The 15,638-nt window shown below is 44.6% G+C and overlaps 1 protein-coding gene across 1 annotated transcript in view; it reads left to right on the top strand.

Moving 5' to 3' along the window:
- LOC128642148 (integrin alpha-M) overlaps positions 1–15,638 on the top strand; it is a 592,220-nt gene that overhangs the window by 220,151 nt on the left and 356,431 nt on the right. The window contains exons 10-11 of the mRNA XM_053694828.1: positions 3,851–3,924; positions 4,032–4,164. Coding sequence (XP_053550803.1) covers positions 3,851–3,924; positions 4,032–4,164 — 207 coding nt within the window. The remainder of the gene's footprint in view (positions 1–3,850; positions 3,925–4,031; positions 4,165–15,638) is intronic.

Here is a 15,638-nt window from a genome sequence, read left to right as displayed (position 1 = left end):
CTAACAGAGGGTCTGCTGGGGCAGGTAATAGGGGTATGAGTTAGTGAAGGGCTAACAGAGGGTCTGCTGGGACAGGTAATAGGGGTATGAGTTAGTTAAGAGCTATTAGAGGGTCTGCTGGGGCAGGTAATAGGGGTATGGGTTAGTGAAGGGCTAACAGAGGGTCTGCAGGGGCAGGTAATAGGGGTATGAGTTAGTGAAGAGCTAACAGAGGGTCTGTTGGGACAGGTAATAGGGGTATGAGTTAGTGAAGAGCTAACAGAGGGTCTGCTGGGGCAGGTAATAGGGGTATGAGTTAGTGAAGAGCTAACAGAGGGTCTGCTGGGGCAGGTAATAGGGGTATGAGTTAGTGAAGGGCTAACAGAGGGTCTGCTGGGGCAGGTAATAGGGGTATGAGTTAGTGAAGAGCTAACAGAGGGTCTGCTGGGGCAGGTAATAGGGGTATGAGTTAGTGAAGGGCTAACAGAGGGTCTGCTGGGGCAGGTAATAGGGGTATGAGTTAGTGAATGGCAAACAGAGGGTCTGCTGGGGCAGGTAATAGGGGTATGAGTTAGTGAAGGGCTAACAGAGGGTCTGCTGGGGCAGGTAATAGGGGTATGAGTTAGTGAAGGGCAAACAGAGAGTCTGCTGGGGCAGGTAATAGGGGTATGAGTTAGTGAAGGGCAAACAGAGAGTCTGCTGGGGCAGGTAATAGGGGTATGAGTTAGTGAAGAGCTAACAGAGGGTCTGCTGGGGCAGGTAATAAGGGTATGAGTTAGTGAAGAGCTAACAGATGGTCTGCTGGGGTAGGTAATAGGGGTATGAGTTAGTGAAGGGCTAACAGAGGGTCTGCTGGGGCAGGTAATAGGGGTATGAGTTAGTGAAGAGCTAACAGAGGGTCTGCTGGGGCAGGTAATAGGGGTATGAGTTAGTGAAGAGCTAACAGATGGTCTGCTGGGGTAGGTAATAGGGGTATGAGTTAGTGAAGGGCTAACAGAGGGTCTGCTGGGGCAGGTAATAGGGGTATGAGTTAGTGAAGAGCTAACAGAGGGTCTGTTGGGACAGGTAATAGGGGTATGAGTTAGTGAAGAGCTAACAGAGGGTCTGCTGGGGCAGGTAATAGGGGTATGAGTTAGTGAAGAGCTAACAGAGGGTCTGCTGGGGCAGGTAATAGGGGTATGAGTTAGTGAAGGGCTATCAGAGGGTCTGCTGGGGCAGGTAATAGGGGTATGAGTTAGTGAAGAGCTAACAGAGGGTCTGCTGGGGCAGGTAATAGGGGTATGAGTTAGTGAAGGGCTAACAGAGGGTCTGCTGGGGCAGGTAATAGGGGTATGAGTTAGTGAATGGCAAACAGAGGGTCTGCTGGGGCAGGTAATAGGGGTATGAGTTAGTGAAGGGCTAACAGAGGGTCTGCTGGGGCAGGTAATAGGGGTATGAGTTAGTGAAGGGCAAACAGAGAGTCTGCTGGGGCAGGTAATAGGGGTATGAGTTAGTGAAGGGCAAACAGAGAGTCTGCTGGGGCAGGTAATAGGGGTATGAGTTAGTGAAGAGCTAACAGAGGGTCTGCTGGGGCAGGTAATAGGGGTATGAGTTAGTGAAGGGCTAACAGAGGGTCTGCTGGGGCAGGTAATAGGGGTATGAGTTAGTGAAGAGCTAACAGAGGGTCTGCTGGGGCAGGTAATAGGGGTATGAGTTAGTGAAGGGCTAACAGAGGGTCTGCTGGGGCAGGTAATAGGGGTATGAGTTAGTGAATGGCAAACAGAGGGTCTGCTGGGGCAGGTAATAGGGGTATGAGTTAGTGAAGGGCTAACAGAGGGTCTGCTGGGGCAGGTAATAGGGGTATGAGTTAGTGAAGGGCAAACAGAGAGTCTGCTGGGGCAGGTAATAGGGGTATGAGTTAGTGAAGGGCAAACAGAGAGTCTGCTGGGGCAGGTAATAGGGGTATGAGTTAGTGAAGAGCTAACAGAGGGTCTGCTGGGGCAGGTAATAGGGGTATGAGTTAGTGAAGAGCTAACAGATGGTCTGCTGGGGTAGGTAATAGGGGTATGAGTTAGTGAAGGGCTAACAGAGGGTCTGCTGGGGCAGGTAATAGGGGTATGAGTTAGTGAAGAGCTAACAGAGGGTCTGCTGGGGCAGGTAATAGGGGTATGAGTTAGTGAAGAGCTAACAGATGGTCTGCTGGGGTAGGTAATAGGGGTATGAGTTAGTGAAGGGCTAACAGAGGGTCTGCTGGGGCAGGTAATAGGGGTATGAGTTAGTGAAGAGCTAACAGAGGGTCTGCTGGGGCAGGTAATAGGGGTATGAGTTAGTGAAGGGCTAACAGAGGGTCTGCTGGGGCAGGAAATAGGGGTATGAGTTAATGAAGAGCTAACAGAGGGTCTGCTGGGGCAGGTAATAGGGGTATGAGTTAGTGAAGGGCTAACAGAGGGTCTGCTGGGGCAGGAAATAGGGGTATGAGTTAGTGAAGGGCTAACAGAGGGTCTGCTTGGGCAGGTAATAGGGGTATGAGTTAGCGAAGAGCTAACAGAGGGTCTGCTTGGGCAGGTAATAGGGGTATGAGTTAGCGAAGAGCTAACAGAGGGTCTGCTGGGGCAGGTAATAGGGGTATGAGTTAGCGAAAAGCTAACAGAGGGTCTGTAGACACATTACTCACATAATACACAGACACATTACTCACATAATACACAGACACATTACTCACATAATACACAGACACATTACTCACATAATACACAGAGACAATACTCACATAATACACAGACACATTACTCACATAATACACAGACACATTATTTCCATAATACGCAGACACATTACTCACATAATACACAGACACATTACTCACATAATACACAGACACAATACTCACATAATACACAGACACATTACTCACATAATACACAGACACAATACTCACATAATACACAGACACATTACTCACATAATACACAGACACATTACTCACCTAATACACAGACACATTACTCACATAATACACAGACACAATACTCACATAATACACAGACACATTACTCTCATAATACACAGACACATTACTCACCTAATACACAGACACATTACTCACATGATACACAGACACAATACTCACATAATATACAGACACATTACTCTCATAATACACAGACACATTACTCACCTAATACACAGACACATTACTCACATAATACACAGACACATTACTCACATAATACACAAACACAATACTCACTTAATACACAGACACATTACTCACATAATACACAGACACATTACTCACATAATACACAGGCACATTACTCACATAATACACAGGCACATTACTCACATAATACACAGACACATTACTCTCATAATACACAGACACAATACTCACATAATACACAGACACATTACTCACATAATACACAGACACATTACTCACATAATACACAGACACATTACTCACATAATACACAGATAGACACAATACTCACATAATACACAGATAGACACATTACTCACATAATACACAGACACATTACTCACATAATACTCAGATACATTACTCACATAATACACAGACACATTCCTCACATAATACACAGACACATTACTCACATAATACACAGACACATTACTCACATAATACACAGACACATTACTCACATAATACACAGACACATTACTCACATAATACACAGATAGACACAATACTCACATAATACACAGACACATTACTCACATAATACTCAGATACATTACTCACATAATACACAGACACATTACTCACATAATACACAGATAGACACAATACTCACATAATACACAGATAGGCTCTCTGTATGTCACCAGCATTACCCTCTCACTAATGTTTTCCTCTGGTCTCCCTCAGGCACAAAGTCTCAGTCTGGGAGTTCCTTTCAGCTGGAGATGTCTCAGGATGGGTTTAGCTCCATTCTAACCTCAGTGAGTTCTCATTACTTCTCCAGAAGCTCAGAAACCATTAATGACTCAGCATCAATGACTGACTTGTCCTGCAGAGCATTGCACTATTAACCGTTTCCTTTCCTTAGGACGGAGCAATGCTGGGATCAGTGGGGGCATATGACTGGACAGGAGGGGTCTCAGTTTTCAGAAGGGGAGAACAAGAGAGTAGCTGGATAAATATCACTAAAGTTCAGGATGAGATGAAGGACGCATATCTAGGTATGATATATACTCAGAACCGGGCAATTCATCCAGGGGGAGTCTATAGACTTGTATATAACACTCTCTCTGTGATCTCTAGCACTGTATACAGCACTCTAGGTGATGTCTATAGACTGGTATATACAACTCTATCTGTGATCTGTAGCACTGTATACAGCACTCTAGGTGATGTCTATAGACTGTATATAACACTCTATCTGTGATCTGTAGCACTGTATATAACACTCTAGGTGATGTCTATAGACTGTATATAACACCCTATCTGTGATCTGTAGCACTGTATATAACACTCTAGGTGATGTCTATAGACTGTATATAACACCCTATCTGTGATCTGTAGCACTGTATACAGCACTCTAGGTGATGTCTATAGACTGTATATAACACTCTAGGTGATGTCTATAGACTGTATATAACACTCTATCTGTGATCTGTAGCACTGTATATAACACTCTAGGTGATGTCTATAGACTGTATATAACACCCTATCTGTGATCTGTAGCACTGTATATAACACTCTAGGTGATGTCTATAGACTGTATATAACACTCTCTCTGTGATCTCTAGCATTGTATACAGCACTCTAGGTGATGTCTATAGACTGGTATATACAACTCTATCTGTGATCTCTAGCACTGTATACAGCACTCTAGGTGATGTCTATAGACTGTATATAACACCCTATCTGTGATCTGTAGCACTGTATACAGCACTCTAAGTGATGTCTATAGACTGGTATATAACACTCTATCTGTGATCTGTAGCACTGTATACAGCACTCTAGGTGATGTCTATAGACTGTATATAACACTCTATCTGTGATCTGTAGCACTGTATACAGCACTCTAGGTGATGTCTATAGACTGTATATAACACTCTAGGTGATGTCTATAGACTGTATATAACACTCTAGGTGATGTCTATAGACTGTATATAACACTCTAGGTGATGTCTATAGACTGTATATAACACCCTATCTGTGATCTGTAGCACTGTATACAGCACTCTAAGTGATGTCTATAGACTGGTATATAACACTCTATCTGTGATCTGTAGCACTGTATACAGCACTCTAGGTGATGTCTATAGACTGTATATAACACTCTATCTGTGATCTGTAGCACTGTATACAGCACTCTAGGTGATGTCTATAGACTGTATATAACACCCTATCTGTGATCTGTAGCACTGTATACAGCACTCTAGGTGATGTCTATAGACTGTATATAACACCCTATCTGTGATCTGTAGCACTGTATATAACACTCTAGGTGATGTCTATAGACTGTATATAACACCCTATCTGTGATCTGTAGCACTGTATACAACACTCTAGGTGATGTATATAGACTGTATATAACACTCTGTGATCTCTAGCACTGTATATAACACTCTAGGTGATGTCTATAGACTGTATATAACACTCTAGGTGATGTCTATAGACTGTATATAACACTCTGTGATCTGTAGCATTGTATATAACACTCTAGGTGATGTCTATAGACTGTATATAACACTCTGTGATCTGTAGCATTGTATATAACACTCTAGGTGATGTCTATAGACTGTATATAACACTCTGAGATCTGTAGCACTGTATATAACACTCTAGGTGATGTCTATAGACTGTATATAACACCCTATCTGTGATCTGTAGCACTGTATACAGCACTCTAGGTGATGTCTATAGACTGTATATAACACTCTAGGTGATGTCTATAGACTGTATATAACACTCTAGGTGATGTCTATAGACTGTATATAACACTCTCTCTGTGATCTCTAGCATTGTATACAGCACTCTAGGTGATGTCTATAGACTGGTATATACAACTCTATCTGTGATCTCTAGCACTGTATACAGCACTCTAGGTGATGTCTATAGACTGTATATAACACCCTATCTGTGATCTGTAGCACTGTATACAGCACTCTAAGTGATGTCTATAGACTGGTATATAACACTCTATCTGTGATCTGTAGCACTGTATACAGCACTCTAGGTGATGTCTATAGACTGTATATAACACCCTATCTGTGATCTCTAGCACTGTATACAGCACTCTAAGTGATGTCTATAGACTGGTATATAACACTCTATCTGTGATCTCTAGCACTGTATACAGCACTCTAGGTGATGTCTATAGACTGTATATAACACCCTATCTGTGATCTGTAGCACTGTATACAGCACTCTAGGTGATGTCTATAGACTGTATATAACACCCTATCTGTGATCTGTAGCACTGTATACAGCACTCTAGGTGATGTCTATAGACTGTATATAACACTCTATCTGTGATCTGTAGCACTGTATACAGCACTCTAGGTGATGTCTATAGACTGTATATAACACTCTATCTGTGATCTCTAGCACTGTATACAGCACTCTAGGTGATGTCTATAGACTGTATATAACACTCTAGGTGATGTCTATAGACTGTATATAACACTCTATCTGTGATCTGTAGCACTGTATACAGCCCTCTAGGTGATGTCTGTAGACTGTATATAACACCCTATCTGTGATCTGTAGCACTGTATATAACACTCTAGGTGATGTCTATAGACTGTATATAACACCCTATCTGTGATCTGTAGCACTGTATATAACACTCTAGGTGATGTCTATAGACTGTATATAACACTCTATCTGTGATCTGTAGCACTGTATACAGCACTCTAGGTGATGTCTATAGACTGTATATAACACTCTATCTGTGATCTGTAGCACTGTATACAGCACTCTAGGTGATGTCTATAGACTGTATATAACACCCTATCTGTGATCTCTAGCACTGTATACAGCACTCTAGGTGATGTCTATAGACTGTATATAACACCCTATCTGTGATCTCTAGCACTGTATACAGCACTCTAGGTGATGACTATAGACTGTATATAACACTCTATCTGTGATCTGTAGCACTGTATACAGCACTCTAGGTGATGTCTATAGACTGTATATAACACTCTATCTGTGATCTGTAGCACTGTATACAGCACTCTAGGTGATGTCTAGCACTGTATACAGCACTCTAAGTGATGTCTATAGACTGGTATATAACACTCTATCTGTGATCTCTAGCACTGTATACAGCACTCAAGGTGATGTCTATAGACTGGTATATACAACTCTATCTGTGATCTCTAGCACTGTATATAACACTCTAGGTGATGTCTATAGACTGTATATAACACCCTATCTGTGATCTGTAGCACTGTATACAGCACTCTAAGTGATGTCTATAGACTGGTATATACAACTCTATCTGTGATCTCTAGCACTGTATACAGCACTCTAGGTGATGTCTATAGATTGGTATATACAACTCTATCTGTGATCTCTAGCACTGTATACAGCACTCTAGGTGATGTCTATAGACTGGTATATAACACTCTATCTGTGATCTCTAGCACTGTATACAGCACTCAAGGTGATGTCTATAGACTGGTATATACAACTCTATCTGTGATCTCTAGCACTGTATATAACACTCTAGGTGATGTCTATAGACTGGTATATACAACTCTATCTGTGATCTCTAGCACTGTATACAGCACTCTAGGTGATGTCTATAGATTGGTATATACAACTCTATCTGTGATCTCTAGCACTGTATACAGCACTCTAGGTGATGTCTATAGACTGGTATATAACACTATTTGTGATCTGTTGCACTGTATACAGCACTCTAGGTGATATCTATAGTCTATATATAACACTCTATCTGTGATCTGTTGCACGGTATACAGCACTCTAGGGGATGTCTATAGACTGTATATAATACTCTAACTATATCTTGCACTGTATACAGCACTCTAGGTGATGTCTATAGACTTGTATATAACACTCTATCAGTGATCTGTAGCACTGTATACAGCACTGTAGGTGATGTCTATAGACTGTATATAACACTCTTTCTTTCTAATGACACAGTGAGTCCACGGATCATCATTAATTACTGATGGGAATATCATTCCTGGCCAGCAGGTGGAGGCAAATAGCACCACAGCAAAGCTGTTAAATATCACTTCCCTTCCCACAAACTCCAGTCATTCTCTTTGTCTGTGTTGCAAGGAGGTGGTAAAGTTTAGGTGTCTGATAGAATTTTCTTCAATCAAGATTTTATTATTTTAAAGCAAAGCAGGTTGGCTCTGATCTTTCCTGGGGTCTAGCCGTAGCCCATGTCAGTCTCTTCAGTAGAGCAGTGGTGGCTTTAAGCAATTGGGAACTTGTGGGGTACAATCCCCACTGTGTCTCTCAAACAGTTTTTGCTGCCCTATCTTGAAAGCCTTAGTAAGATTATTCAGTCTTTATTTTTTCCCACAGGTCCATGTGAGGGAGGATACCCTCTCAAACCTTCTGCCGGACAGATGTAGATTCAGGTAAGTGCCAAGTTTATTTTTCTTTGTTCAGGAAAAATGGCACTTCAGCAGTTAAATCTGCATGTGATGCTAATACCAGTAATCCTATTAAGGGTTAATTGTAGGCAGATTACGCAGGCACTGGGGACGAGAGGAGCATTTAATGTTTTATTTGAGGGGCTCAGTGTAACGGTACCAACAGGATACCAAGGGTTAACACCAGGGAACAATGTCCTGAACAGGGGATAAGCAATTCACAACCCAGCCAGTTTTCAGGTTTAAAACAGAATGACATTTATTAAAAGGCTATGCCTAGTATTTATGTAGGTCTGACCCCCCAGATGGGGGTTGAAAGAATGTTGTACATTAGATGGAGGGACCACACCCTTGGACAGACCACAATAGAATCACATTACTTTACTTAGGCGTCTGCTCTCTGAGGGTGATTAAACAATGGACTGTTTATCACTAACTTTAATGACAGTACACAATAGCTTCTTAGAGCTGAACACAGTTAACTCCTTCAGTACTGACAGAAGGGTCTGTCACATCTACATAGCACACAATACATCCTATAGACAACCTTTCTTACATTATAGTCCAGAAGTGGCTAGGTTTGCCACAATGCTCCCCCAGAACCAAGCCAGCATACACAGTCTGATCCCAACGGATCGGCTTGGGGATGTCCGGGGAAGTACTCACAGATCACTTTTCAAGTTCAGTTTGTCTGGACAACCCGTCTGCCTTACCGTTTTGTTTCCCTGGGCGATAATGGATTGTAAAGTCGAAGGGCTGCAGCGCCAAACTCCAGCGCAGCAGCCTGGCATTGTCCCCGGCCACACGGTTCAGCCGCACCAACGGGTTGTGATCTGTGAGTAAGGAAAAAGATTGTCCATACAGGTACGGCTGCAACTTTTTGAGGGCCCACACCACGGCCAGGCATTCTTTTTCGATGGCGGCGTAGCTTACTTCACGGGGCAACAACTTTCGGCTCAAGTAAGCTTCAGGGTGCCTAGTGGCGTAGTCCACCACGGTTCAAATGTACCTCTTCCCGGAGGGACTGGGCTTTGGGTAGTCACAGGGTTAACATCAGCGGGACCCATGGGAGCATAGGCAGAAACAAGGGGGGCCAAGTCATTTCCAAGGAAAACATCAGCAGGTAAGTCCTTCTTGACCCCCACATTCACAGGTCTAGCGCCCACTCCCCAATCCAAATGTACCCTGGCAACAGGTAGGCGGAACACAGTGCCCCCTGCTACCCTCACAGCCACAGTGTCTCCAGTGTGCTGTTTCTCAGACACCAAGTTCTCTTGAAGCAAGGTCATGGTAGCACCAGTATCCCGTAGACCACTGACCTCCTTCCCATTCACTTTAACCCGTTGCCAGTTATTCCGGTGGGCAGCTTGCACGGGGTCTGCTTCATGTAGGCTGCCCCAGCATTCAGGATTATGTGGGATTCCGCCGGCGGGTCTTCTCCAGGACTGTGCTTGATTCGCTGCGTTTAGGGGACACTCTGGTCTTTTGTGACCTAGTTGCTTACATCCAAAGCACCGAATAGGTAGTGAGTAGCCCCGCAAATTGAACCGGGCTCTCTGAGGGTAGTTTGTGGCCGGAGGCCGTGTGGTATAGCGGTGCGCCGGGGGCTGGTAACTGGCAGCTGCTGGGGTGACTGGGGGTCTATACTCCACTCTAGCAGTGGGCAATCGGTATACCGCTCCCCCTGCCCCTCGTACTGCCACGGATCCGCCAGTGTGTACTGTATCCGGCACCAAATGGGGAGCTATCAGGGTTAAAGTAGCTCCCAAATCCCGAAGTCCCTGGACCTCCTTACCCTCTACGGTCACCAGCTGGCGGTGATGTTGCCGGTTATCGGTGGCCCGGACCGACATCACCTCATGCAGTATTCCCAGGGGTTCCTCGGCTTGGGTGCTCAACACCTCAGGAGCGGCTGGCTCCGTTTGGTAATGGTGAGCAGCCGCCCTTGGGGCCAGGTTCTGTCTGACCTGGTTCCAAGCTTGTCTGCTCCGATTTTGGGTGCACTCACGTGCCATATGTCCCCACTGCTTGCAGGTGTGGCATTGTATATTCGCCCGTCCGTTGTATCGTGAAGGGGGTGGTGGATTCCCTGGGGCTGGGCGAAAAGGTACCGCTGTGGGGTTGTTAGGCTGTAGTCCATGGTGCCTCCTGGCATCAAAATGCTGGTCTGCTAATCTGGCTGCTTCGGTTAAGGTGAGGGGTTTTCGATCTCTCACCCATTCTTGGGCTTCTGGGGACAAGCCGTTAAAGAATTGCTCCAACAGCATCAGTTGTCGCAATTCTTCCATGGTGGTAGCTTGGCTGGCCTGTATCCACCCTTGAGATGCTTGATCCAGCTTGTGGGCCCACTCTGCATGTGAATCTCTTTCTGGCTTGCGCAGGCCTCTAAACTTGCGCCGGTATGCCTCTGAGGTAATGGCATATCTTTCCAAGATCGCTCTCTTCACTTTAGCGTAATCCTTGCTGTCCTCCCTGGGTACAGCGCGATACGCTTCCGCTGCTCTACCGGCTAGCTTGCCTGCTAGCACCGGCACCCATACGGACTGCTCCAAATCATGTAACTCGCACAGTCTCTCAAAATCCTGTAAATACCCATCGATCTCATCCTTCTCCTCACAAAACATTTTAAATGCATGGTATGGGATTTTGGGTCTTACTGGGTTGCTGGGTGCGTCCAAAATGGATTCGGACTGTGTGCCATCACGTACTCCTGCACATCTGCCATTACCACGGATAGCATATCCCGTGGTACAGGTTGGGGTAAAAATTCCAGCCTGGTCCTCATTTCCCTCTGGTATAGGGTCTCCTCCATGGCTGCTGGAGGCGTAGCGCTGCGAGCTCTGTCTCCCTCCATCAGCTCGGCAATTAATATAACCTTGGGTTTGCTGCTGGCTATCTTTCCCCTGGCTTCTAGCAGTTCCTTTAACGTTTGTCTCTTTAGCTTAGAATAATCCATCTCCATTCACTTCGGTCCCTGGTACTCCTTCCATCTTAGTCAGTATTGTAGTAATCCCCCTCTTCCTGAGGTTACTGGCTTGTGTAGTTGCTCTTCTGGGCGATAAGGTTCATTCCGTCGCTTGCCACCAATTGTAACGGTACCAACAGGATACCAAGGGTTAACACCAGGGAACAATGTCCTGAACAGGGGATAAGCAATTCACAACCCAGCCAGTTTTCAGGTTTAAAACAGAATGACATTTATTAAAAGGCTATGCCTAGTATTTATGCAGGTCTGACCCCCCAGATGGGGGTTGAAAGAATGTTGTACATTAGATGGAGGGACCACACCCTTGGACAGACCACAATAGAATCACATTACTTTACTTAGGCGTCTGCTCTCTGAGGGTGATTAAACAATGGACTGTTTATCACTAACTTTAATGACAGTACACAATAGCTTCTTAGAGCTGAACACAGTTAACTCCTTCAGTACTGACAGAAGGGTCTGTCACATCTACATAGCACACAATACATCCTATAGACAACCTTTCTTACATTATAGTCCAGAAGTGGCTAGGTTTGCCACACTCAGTTATGTCCTTTTCTTCGATTTAATTCCGGACAAGGAATGTGTATGTAAGGTGTATTTTACTTCTGACTGCTGTGTGCACAGAGTTTCTTTGCGGCTCTACTCTGAGTTAATGGTGGCCGGGATGTTTGCAGCACCTAAGGAACGCCCACGATTAAAGAGGTGGTGTTCTTCAGAGTTGACAAGACAGTTTTTTTGGGTGCCTTTCCGGACTCACTTCCTGTGAGTTCTGGAATAGAGAAGTTAGTTTTTTTGCGGCTCTGCAGTGTTATATGATTGCCCATTAGACTATGTGCGCTGCTCCGGATCAAAGACCGGATCGTTTGCGGTTCTTGAATACTGGCAACCAGTAGGACAGGTAGGCAGCTCAGCAAAATTGCTGAGGTGTTGAGGCTGTCTGAGGTTCTAATAAGGTCCGCTGCTCCGTTGTTCAGAAATAAAAATTTAGTTCTAACATAAAAATGTAAAAAGTGACAGTAACGTTTTTTTGGCAGTAATAATATTCAAGTGAAATAAAAGCAGTTTTATTTTTTCTTTTGGTTATTGGTTAAAGATGGACCAAGAGGCCTTACAAAATGTTACATGTAGCTTGTGTTTTGACTCCCAGGTGGAACCACCAATCCCTTTTTGCTCTTCATGTATTGAAAGAACATTGCATTACAGGGATAGACTTTTTGATTCTGAGCCATCATTAGCTAAAGCGGATGCTGTTCAGGGGTCTCCTGTTCCAGATATGCTGCAGCTTTCTCCTCAAGTGTATCAACCTTTGCTGTCTACTCATGCAGTGCACTGCGTTTCCTCTCACGCTCCGGTAGGAGTTACTTTGCAAGACATTGCTACCCATATATCCTCTGTGGTATCTGATGCGCTGTCTGCTTTTCCCATGCTGCAGGGAAAGCGCAAAAGGAAATCTAAAGAATCAGTGAGTAAGGTTTCTGGCCCAGTCGTGACTACTCAGAGTGTTTCCTCCCAGAAGTCTGAGGAGGAAGATACTTTGGTAGCATCTGAGGGTGAGATCTCAGACTCAGACAGTGTCATTCCTTCTTCTGATGCAGAAGTTATATCCTTCAGATTTAAGCTGGAACACCTCTGTCTCTGTCTTACTTAAGAAGGTTTTGGCTACCTTGGACGACTCTGATATGACTGTCGTAGTCAATCCTAAGAAGTATAGTAAGCTGAACAAGTACTTTGACATACCCTCCGCGGTGGAGGTTTTACCCTGTACCAGACCGTGCTGCAAAGATTATTGCATGGGAGTAGGAGAGACCTGGTATTCCTTTCTCTTCATCCCCAATTTTCAAGAAAATGTTTTCAATAGTTGACTCTATTAAGGAGTCTTGGCAAACAGTCCCCAAGGTGGAAGGAGCAATTTCCACTTTGGCTAAGAGAACCACTATTCCCATAGCTGTTCCTTTAAGGATCCTATGGATAAAAAGTTGGAGGCATTACTAAAGAAGATGTATGTTCACCAGGGTCTGCAATGGCAGCCTGCAGTGTGTATTGCTACTGTCACCAGCGGGGCAGCCTATTGGTTTGATGTGTTGTCTGATTCTATTCAGACAGATAATTCACTTGAGGAAATCCAGGATAGGATTAAGGCTCTTAAGTTGGTCGATTCCTTTATCATGGATGCTTCCTTACAAGTCATTAAGTTGGGAGCAAAGATTTCTGGCTTTGCTGTACTGGCTCGCAGAGCCTTATGGTTGAAATCCTGGTCTGCGGATGTTTCATCTAAGTCCAAGCGTTTGGCACTTCCCTACAAGGATAAGACCTTGTTTGCGCCGGGCTTGGCCGAAATTATTTCAGATATTACTGGATGAAAAGGACATTTTCTCCATCATGATAAGAGGAATAAACAGAAAGGACGTCAGAGTAATTTTCATTCCTTTTGAATCTTTAGAGGAAAGCATCCCCCCCCCCCACTTCCAAGCAGGAACAGTCCAAGCTTTCCTGGAAGTCCAATCAGTCTTGGAACAAGGGGAAGCAATCTAAGAAGCCCGTAAATGATTAAAAGTCAGCATGAAGGGCCTGCCCCCGATCCGGAAACGGATCCAGTGGGGGCCGACTTTCTTTATTCGATCAGGCCTGGATTCGGGATGTTCCGGATACCTGGGCAGTAGACATCTTATCCCAAGGGTACAAACTAGAGTTCAAGACTTTTCCTCCCAGGGGCAGGTTTCTCCTCTCTCGATTATCTGTAGACCAGATAAAAAGAGAGGTGTTTTTACATTGTGTCCGGGATCTTTCCGCCCTGGGAGTGATTGTTCCAGTTCCTATATTGGAACAGGGTCTGGGATTCTACTCCAATCTGTTTGTGGTTCCCAAGAAAGAGGGAACTTTCAGACCAATTTTGGACCTAAAATGTCTAAACAAGTTTCTCAAGATGGAAACTATACATTCCATTCTTCCCTTGGTTCAAGAGGGTCAGTTCTTGACAACCATAGACTTAAAGGATGCATACCTTCATGTTTCCATCTACAGGGATCATCACAAGTTTCTGAGATTCTCTTTTCTAGACAAGCACTTTCAGTTTGTGGCACTTCCATTCAGCCTTGCCACAGATCCCAGAATTTTCTCAAAGTCTTGGGGGCTCTGTTGGTGGTAATCCGGTCTTGAGGCATTGCAGTGGCAACATATCTGGATGACATTCTGGTTCAGGTGCCATCCTTTCAACAAGCAAACTCTCATACGGAGATCTTGTTGTCTTTCCTTCATTCCCACGGATGCAAGGTGAATCTGGGAAAATGTTCCTTGGTTCACGCTACAAGAGTAGTGTTCTTGGGGACCATAATAGACTCCCTATCAATGAAGATATTTCTGACAGAGATCAGAAAAACAAGGATCTTCGACTTTTGCCTTGCCCTTTGGTCCTCTCCTCGGCCATCAGTGGCTCAATGTATGGAAGTAATTGGTCTGATGGTAGCTGCCATGGACATCATCCCTTTTGTTTGGCTCCATCTCAGACCTCTGCAGTTATGCATGCTTAGGCAATGGAACGGGGATTATACGGATCTGTCTCCATGAATAGATCTGGATCAGGTGACAAGAAATTCTCTTCCGTGGTGGTTGTCTCAGGAACACCTCTCCCAGGGAACCTGCTTCCGCAGAATTACCTGGGTGATTGTGACCACGGATGCCAGCCTGCTGGGATGGGGAGCAGTCTGGGGCTCATTAAAGGCTCAGGGTCTATGGACTTGGAGGAGTCAGTTCTCCCCATAAACATCTTAGAGCTGAGAGTGATCTTCAATGCCTGGCCTCAGTTAGCTTTAGCCCAGTTTATCAAGTTCCAGTCGGACAACATAACATTGGTGGCTTACATCAACCACCAGGGAGGAACTCGGGGGTTCCTTGGCAATGTCAGAGGTGACCAAAATTATTCAGTGGATGGATACAAGACTGCTGTCTATCTGTGATCCACATTCCAGTGGTGGACAATTGGGAAGCGGATTTTCTGAGCAGACAGACTTTTCATCCCGGGGAGTGGGAACTCCATCCGGAGGTGTTTTCCAGTTTGATTCTCAAATGGGGGCGGCCGGAG

Source organism: Bombina bombina, chromosome 11 (assembly GCF_027579735.1).
Source record: "Bombina bombina isolate aBomBom1 chromosome 11, aBomBom1.pri, whole genome shotgun sequence".
Taxonomy (NCBI): domain Eukaryota; kingdom Metazoa; phylum Chordata; class Amphibia; order Anura; family Bombinatoridae; genus Bombina; species Bombina bombina.
Note: the sequence above shows the minus strand (reverse complement) of the source record. Positions and strands in the feature narration are given on the sequence as shown.